Source organism: Pristiophorus japonicus, chromosome 6 (genome assembly GCF_044704955.1).
Source record: "Pristiophorus japonicus isolate sPriJap1 chromosome 6, sPriJap1.hap1, whole genome shotgun sequence".
NCBI classification, from domain to species: Eukaryota; Metazoa; Chordata; class Chondrichthyes; family Pristiophoridae; genus Pristiophorus; species Pristiophorus japonicus.
Genome location: NC_091982.1, coordinates 156,061,571 through 156,069,557, shown reverse-complemented (window position 1 = coordinate 156,069,557; position 7,987 = coordinate 156,061,571). Strand labels below are relative to the sequence as shown.

The 7,987-nt window shown below is 47.0% G+C and overlaps 1 protein-coding gene across 2 annotated transcripts in view; it reads right to left on the bottom strand.

Annotated features, from left to right (window-relative positions):
* Positions 1-877: 877 nt before the first annotated feature.
* Positions 878-7,987, bottom strand: part of ilkap (integrin-linked kinase-associated serine/threonine phosphatase) — a 116,575-nt gene continuing 109,465 nt past the window's right edge. For both annotated transcript variants that reach the window (XM_070882202.1, XM_070882203.1), the window contains 2 exons: positions 4,034-4,115; positions 878-1,678 (listed from right to left, as the gene is read on the bottom strand). In XM_070882202.1, coding sequence (XP_070738303.1) covers positions 1,538-1,678; positions 4,034-4,115 — 223 coding nt within the window. In that variant the 3' untranslated portion in view covers positions 878-1,537. The remainder of the gene's footprint in view (positions 1,679-4,033; positions 4,116-7,987) is intronic.

The following is a 7,987-nucleotide window of genomic DNA, read 5'->3' as shown; positions in this document are numbered from 1 at the left end:
AGAGAAGGCTAAGAGGAGATTTGATAGAGGTGCTTAGATAGAGTAAATAAGGTAAATTGTTTCCAATGGCAGAGGCTCTAGATCCAGAGGACACAGATTTCAGGTGATTGGCAAAAGAACCAGAGGCGACATGAGGAAAATCCTTTTTTTATGCAGCGAGTGGTTAGGATTTGGAATGCACTGCCTGATAGGGTGGTGGATACAGATTCAATAGTAGCCTTCAAAAGGGAATTGGATAAATACTTGAAGGAGAAACAAAATGCAGGAATATAGGGAAAGAGCGGGGGAGTGTACTAACTGGACTGCTCTTCGAAAGAGCCAGTGCAGACTCGATGGGCTAGAATAGCCTCCTTCTGCGCTGTACTATTCTATGAATCGATATGGTTGGAGCAGTTGACAGTGTCCTGACTGGCTGAAGCCCTTCCTGTTGGGTTCACTAGGTCAGCTTCCTAGGGTTCATACTGGGTCAAGACTCAGAGACCAGCTGCGATGCCAGAGCGACTACATGTTCACAAATCTTACACACACACAGTGGCTCTGCAGTCATGGCTGTGACTTTACTGCCAATGTTAAGTCACACGGTTGTCCTGTACAGTCAGGCTGAGCGCTCGGCCCTTCGCGAGCAGGAGAGGCACCCCTCTGCGCCCAACGTTTGCCTTTGCCAAAAGCGGTGGGTTATGAAATCACCCAGAGCAGTGATGTTTCCCCACCCTACCCCTCAAACCTCTCCAATGGGGTCACGCTGCCTGATTTTACTCCAGCATTTAATATAAATAGAGTTCCAGCAACTATCCTCATGTCTGCTTCTACAAGAAGGCATCGGAGAGGAAACAAGGTGTCAAGTGCTTGTATCTAAATGAGCTGGTACAGCCAGGTATTTGCAAAAGAACCAACTTTAACTAGAATCCAACCAAAACACAGTCCTCAAAACCAGCACAAACAAGGCAACAATAACAAGTGCAGAACAAACAAGAACCTCCAACGCATTCGAGGTTTTCACACATTGCAGTTTGGGTCCTGGGAGAACAACATTAAAACCTCCTTTGTGGTGTCTGTATCTGTATTTTATTTATCGAACCTACCAGTGACCCCTTGCAGACCCCTTTTGACACGCTGTGTACAGGGAGGCAGTCTCCACACGCCCATTCGTGCATGCTCCAGGCGTTCCAGGAGAAACACTGTCCAGCCAGCTCCACGCTAGCATCGTGGGAAAAGCTCTGTAAGAGTTGCTTCAGCTCACTGAGCAGAGGAGGCCGCTGTTCCAGCGTCGGGCCGACGGAGCCACGGTACAAAGCGGATCTCTGCTCCAGTCAGCTGCTTGGAGGTTGACATGTAGGAGTGTCGTCAGTCAGTGGCAGGGTGGGAATTCTCCAGGATCAGACCAGAGCAGGCAGCTCAATAAAGATGTGCATTTTCATTTCAAGTTTTTGAAGTGGCCTGAGATTTGTTCACTCTTTTCTTTCCGGGGTCGGCAATTCCACCTGGACACCCACTTTAAGCCTGCGAGACATTCTCGATGAGGCAAGTTCCTCGTCTCTCAGAGCCCGATGGCCACCAGAATGATGGTGACATTGTCAGCAGAGCCCCGGCGGACCGCCTCGCTGGCCAATCTGTTGCAGGCGGCTTCAAACCGCACATCCGCCGCTGCCTTCCCCAGCCTCGCTATCAGAGTTTCGTCCTGTGGGTCGACACAAAGACCACGCAACAGAGGTTATGGTTTACAACTCAGGGGAGCCGCCGACGCACACAAGCCAATGATGGGAAAACTGCTGCTAGGTAGCTGCTGTGGAGCTGGGGGGAATGGACTCTTTATTCAATGATGGTTACTAATGGCCAAATGTACTGAACGAGGGCCGCAGCGGGAGCCTCTTCCTTGGTCCCCCTACCACATCAGCTGAGAAATAGACAGGAACCCCTCTCTCATTCCAAAGTGTTTCCACTGATAGGGGAGACTAGAACTAGGGGCATGATCTTAGAATAAGGGGTCGCCCATTTAAAACTGAGACGAGGAGGAATTTCTTCTCTTAAGAGGGTTGTAAATCTGTGGAATTCGCTGCATCTGAGAGCTGGGACATTGAATAAATGTAAGACAGAGATAGTTTCTTAACCGATAAGGGATTAAGGGGTTATGGGGAGTGGGCAGGGAAGTGGAGCTGAGTCCATGATCCGATCAGCCATGATCATATTAAATGGCGTAGCAGGCTCGAGGGGCCGTATGGCCTACTTCTGCTCCTATTTCTTATGTTCTAATGTGCCCAAACTCCACCCAGTACGTATGAACAAATGGCCATTCATCTCAATCTAGCCTGCGGAATTTGGAGTCAGCCAGGGCAGTGGCAGCAGGCACCAGAATTGGCCTCGGGATCTGAGCTGGGGAGCAGCAAAGGATCATCCCATGCTCCTGCTTGCTGTCCAGTGAGTCCTGCCACAAAGTGCATGTGTGGATGCTGGGCAAGAACATGCTGGGGCTCTGCTGTGAGGTATACGCTCTCTGGGCTCACACATGATGACTGGATACTTTACGAGGTAATGCAGGGAGGTGAGTGCCCTTGGAACCCATGTCCCAGCAACGGTCGGTGACTTCAGGAAAGCAGCGAATAATCCTGGAGGGATACAAAACAATCCTGAAATTCCCACTTCCTCCACCAGACATGCTTCACGTGGGTCCCCAGATCCAAGTACTGCTGCAGCCAAACCCATCTCCTGGCTCAAAGGAGCTACTAAAATCCCACTTCCTCAAAATAAACATCTTGAAGGCACTCAGAGTGCTTCCTTTAATAATGATTCTTGGCTGTAGCAGAGATCGCATCATATAGAAGGTATGTGGATTAACGGTTAACGAATGCATGGTCAGTTTGGACTGGTTACTATCGTCTGAAGCGGTCAGAGAGGAATTTTCCCAGAGTATTTTCTCCCTTTCCTGCATTACAACAGTGATTACACTTCAAAAATACTTCATTTGCTGTAAAGCACATTGAGACGTCTGGTGGTAGTAAAAGGCGCTATATAAATCCAAGTCTTCTTTCTTTCTTATTGGCCCTGCATTTGTATCTGTTTTTTGCCCTCTCCTCTCCCAGAAGATTACATGGCTGTGGGAACGGGGGATGGGGGGGGCGGGGGGGCGGCGGCTGTGGAAGGGCGGGTAGGAAGTATATAGTTATGATGCTCCAGGCATCAAGAGTGTGGGGGAGGCTTGATGGACCAGCTGGTCCTTTCTTGCCCGTCATTTTGGTACGTTCAGAATGTGCGGGAAAAGATGCTGGAGTCAGCTCTGATCACTGAAAATCCGGGTCACTGTCCTCACTCACCTTGCTGTAATGGATGGGCAGCCCGTTTTACACCACAGCGGATTTTCTTTTCCATTGATGTCACTGGAATACGGGCTGTCCATTCGCTGTTTCACCAAAGGCCAATTCCACCTGCTATGGATTAGTGGATCAACAACCAACTTGTATTCATATAGCACCTTTAATGTAGTAAAACGTCCCAAGGCGCTTTACAGGAGTATTAATAAGACAAAAAAATTTACACCGAGCCACTCCTTTGGTCCAGTATCACTCAGCAGGTTTATGTTCAGCAAACCTGCGACCTTCATTGTACATTTTAGGATTATTCTTTTTCCCAATCTTACCCGTGGTAGGCACCAGTCGCCAGTCATAGGGCAATGGTGGGGTTGGGCGAAGTGTGGTGTTGCTGGGGTCAGGTGAAAAGTGCTATGTGGGCAGGAAGGGCTGCGTTGGTGGGCTGGGAAGGGACTTGCATCTAGTGATCATGGAGCGATGTAGCAGTGTGCCTGAAAAGGGTTTGCTATTATACTGGGAGGGGTGGGCTGGCTCCCAGGGCACTGTGGAAGCTGTTCCGTAAGCAGTTGCTGGGCTGTGTCAGAGGGTGTGACACCACAAAACCACTATCCCACAGCATATACAACGAAGGGGACCAGCGAACTCCTTGTAACATGGTGTTTCCAAACCCTTGTTAACTTTACAGAATTCAGCCATAGGGAACAAACTGGTGTGACACCAGCAAACTGTACCTCGAGTATTGCTGAAACAAAGAGGACGGCTTCATCCGGGGAGAACACTTTAAATAAGCCATCGCAAGCGAGGAGAATGAACCTGGAAAAGAGAAAGCACATCACACACTGACACTGCGGGAAGCACTGCTGCAGAAATGGTATTGATGGAACATGGTCAAACATACTTCCATTCAATACATTTTGTCCCTCTGGTTTTCTCCACTTCCCTGAGGGGTACAGTTCCACAAGCAGTGTTCACCTCTCCAGTACCTCACTCATGTGGCCATTATTCATGCCTCAGCTTTCAACAGCAAGTGCTGGCAATTGCCACACATCAGAGCCTTTCCTCCCCCTCCCCTTACAGCAAGGGGCAGATTTCACAGCCGGGGTTGAATTGGAGATTGGGCATAGAAGGGCCACGACCTAAACATAAAATTGTCAGTCACTCTTTTAGTGACTGCCTGCTTTAAGTATATAAAATGGTTAGAGGGGGAAAATGGAAATGGCATGAAATAATATATTTCAATTATTTCACAGCCATTTCCAACCATGTCTTTAGAATCATCCCAGTCACGCGAGGCAATCATGGAGTGAGTTATGGCCGGAATCGAATCAAGGACTTTGGGTGAAGTGACAATTTCTGAGAGTGAAGTTACGGTGATTTATACCCATTACCTGCGCTCAGAGACAAAAATCACAGTCACAAGTCACTCTTTGGTTTGATTTCAAATACAGTTTACAAACATTTTAGGTTTTTTTGTGCAAACATGCCTGCTGACAGGGCATGTTGACTTCCCAGGCTCAGTGATGATGTAGACTGACATTATTACAGAACGTTTATCAAGAGGTAATCAGTCGTGAGCAGGACACTCTATGGTTGGCAAACATATGTGTTTTGTATATTAAAACAGTAACTGAAGCACGTGTTCAACATCAACCCCTCACAGTATAGCTCAGTTCAGAAATCTGATGACTGGGAAAAATCCCAACACACAACTCAACCTGTGGCCATGGACCACATTCCGTACCAATGTACTAAGCCCCACTGTGCCTCAGTTATCTCCCACCCCTTGCCCCCATGTAATCTGAACCGCCATTTCCTCGATATGCAATCTGCTCTATCTGAAACAGCCGTCACTGAAACATCAACAGGCTCCTGTCACAGGCCAGTGTGAGATGGTTATCTGGCACTGCCTCGCAAGCAGGTGAGTGAGTCCCATATTTACACTTTAATGCTAAACTCAATTGAATGAGCAACAGAAGCAGCCATTTGTCGAGCCTGTCACTACATATCATACGCTGTCATTAGGAAACCCATAACAACTTGATGAGCATAACAAGGTGAGGAAATACGGGCCTGTGCTGATGTCTGGTCGAGACAGACAGGATAAGGCAGGGTTCCCATCCATTCCCACTCTCCTCCTCCCCCCCCACCCCTCCATTAAAGAGATGGTGAAATATCTGCTTATATCACAACTGCTCATTGCACATGCTACAACGCTCCAGGCACAGTTTACAAAGGGAATTGGAGGATAAAGAATATTTAAAAAGAGCTGGTGGGCTTTTCTTTCTTCTCCCTCCTGAAGATGCTGACTGTTTATTAAAATGCCATGGGTGCCAGCACTCCTGCAGTAACTCACTCAAGTGGCACTGTTCACACGTGAGCCTAGATAGTGACTATTGGCAGAATATTCCATTGTAAAGGGCAATACAGCCAAGCTTGATCCTATTGTCACGCGTTGTCCAATAGGCAACGGTAGCGTAGTGGCTACAGCCCTGAGGTTGTGAGCTCAAATCCCACCACCACAAGATGCGACACTGAATTCACCAAATGAGGGCATTGCTAGGCTGACACCGGAAGGAAAATGACTGCTGTAAAAATCCAACTGGTTCATCAATCCCCTTCAGGGAAGGGAATCTGCCACCCCTAACTGGTCCGGTTTATATGTGAATCCAATCCCACAATACACAGTTGACTATTAATGCTCTCAGAAGTGGCCTATCAAGCCCTTAGCTGTAAAAATAAATACCACCGCCTCAAGGCAACTAGGGATGGGTGCTAAAAGTGACATTGCCAGAGTCACCCACATCCCCAGGAGAATTTTTTTTAAATAAAAACATTTGCATCCTCAGGACTGGGAACATTATTTTTTTTACATTTTTTTAATTTGTTCATGCGATGTAGGTGTAGCTGACACGGCCAACATTTCCCATCCCTAATTTCCCTTGAGAAGATGGTGGTAAGCCTCCTTCTTGAACCGCTGCAGTCCGAGATATTATAGCTATTACGGAGACATGGCTAAAAGATGGGCAGGTATGGCAGCTTAGCATTTCTGGTTACAGGATTTTCAGATGGGAGAGAGATGGGGGTAAAAAGGGAGGGGGGGGCATGGTATTGGTTAAAGAAACTATTACAGCTGTTAGAGAGATCATCAAATGAGGCCATATGGGTCGAACTGAAAAACAAAAAAGGGGCGATCACATTTCTGGGCGTGTACGATAGACCCCAAAACAGTGAGAGGGAGATAGAAGAGCAAATATGTTGGCAAATTTCTGAGAAGTGCAAAAACTATAGGGCAGTAATAGTAGCGGATTTCAACTATCCTAATATTAACGGGGACAACATTAATGTGAAGGGTATAGAGGGGGTATGGAATTTCTAAAATGCATTCAAGAGAACTTCTTTAGCCAGTATGTATCAAGCCCAACACAGGAGGGGGTGGTTCTGGATTTCGTTTTTGGGAATGAAGCTGGGCAGGTGGAAGGGGTATCGGTGGGAGAGCATTTAGGTGCTAGTGACAATAATTCAATTAGATTTAAGTAGTTATGGAAAAGGACAAGGTTAGACAAGGAATAAAAGTTCTAAATTGGGGAAAAACCATCTTTACTCAGCTGAGAGGTGATTTAGCCAAAGTGGACTGGAAACAGCTACTTGAAGGTAAATCAGTGTCAGAGCAGTGGGAGGCATTCAAGGAGGAGATCAGCAGGGTTCAGACCAAATACGTACCCTGAAAGAAAAAGAGTGGGATTAACAAATCTAGAGCCCCTTGGATGTCTAGGGACATACAGGATAGGATAAAGAACAAAAAAGAGGCTTATGACAGATACCGAGGGCTAAATACTGCAGAATCTCTCGAAGTGGAACATCCAGGGGTGAGATCAAAAGGGACAGAGACTGTACACACACTGACCCATTTACATCATACTGAGACTGTACACACACCAACAAATTTCCATCACGCTGAGACTGTACACAGAGATTGTACACACACTGACCACGTACATCACACTGAGACAGTACACACACTGACCCATGTACATTACACTGAGACTGTACACACACTGACCCATGTACATTACACTGAGACTGTACACACACTGACCCATGTACATTACACTGAGACTGTACACACATTGACCCATGTACATTACACTGACCCATGTACATCACAGTGAGACTGTACACACACCAACAAATTTACATCATGCTGAGACTGTACACAGAGATTGTACACACACTGACCACGTATATCACACTGAGACAGTACACACACTGACCCATGTACATTACACTGATACTGTACACACATTGACCCATGTACATCACAGTGAGACTGTACTCACACTGAGACTCTACACACACTGACCAATGTACATCACACCCAGAGAGTGTACGCACACTGACCCACGTACATCACACCCAGAGAGTGTACACACACGGAGACTGTACACATACTGACCATGTACTTCACACACAGACTGTAAATACACTGAGACAGTACATACACTAACCCACGTACATCAAGCACTGAGGGCTAGAACCTGCACTTTTGAGCTTATCACCCAAAAATGGGCGTTATTTCCGGCATGGGTTTTAAAAAGGGTATTCAGATCGCCGGCTTCTCGGCTATTCTCAAAGCACCTAGTCTCCATTTTTTGAAATGGATGTTACCGCGAGTGATATGAAATGGG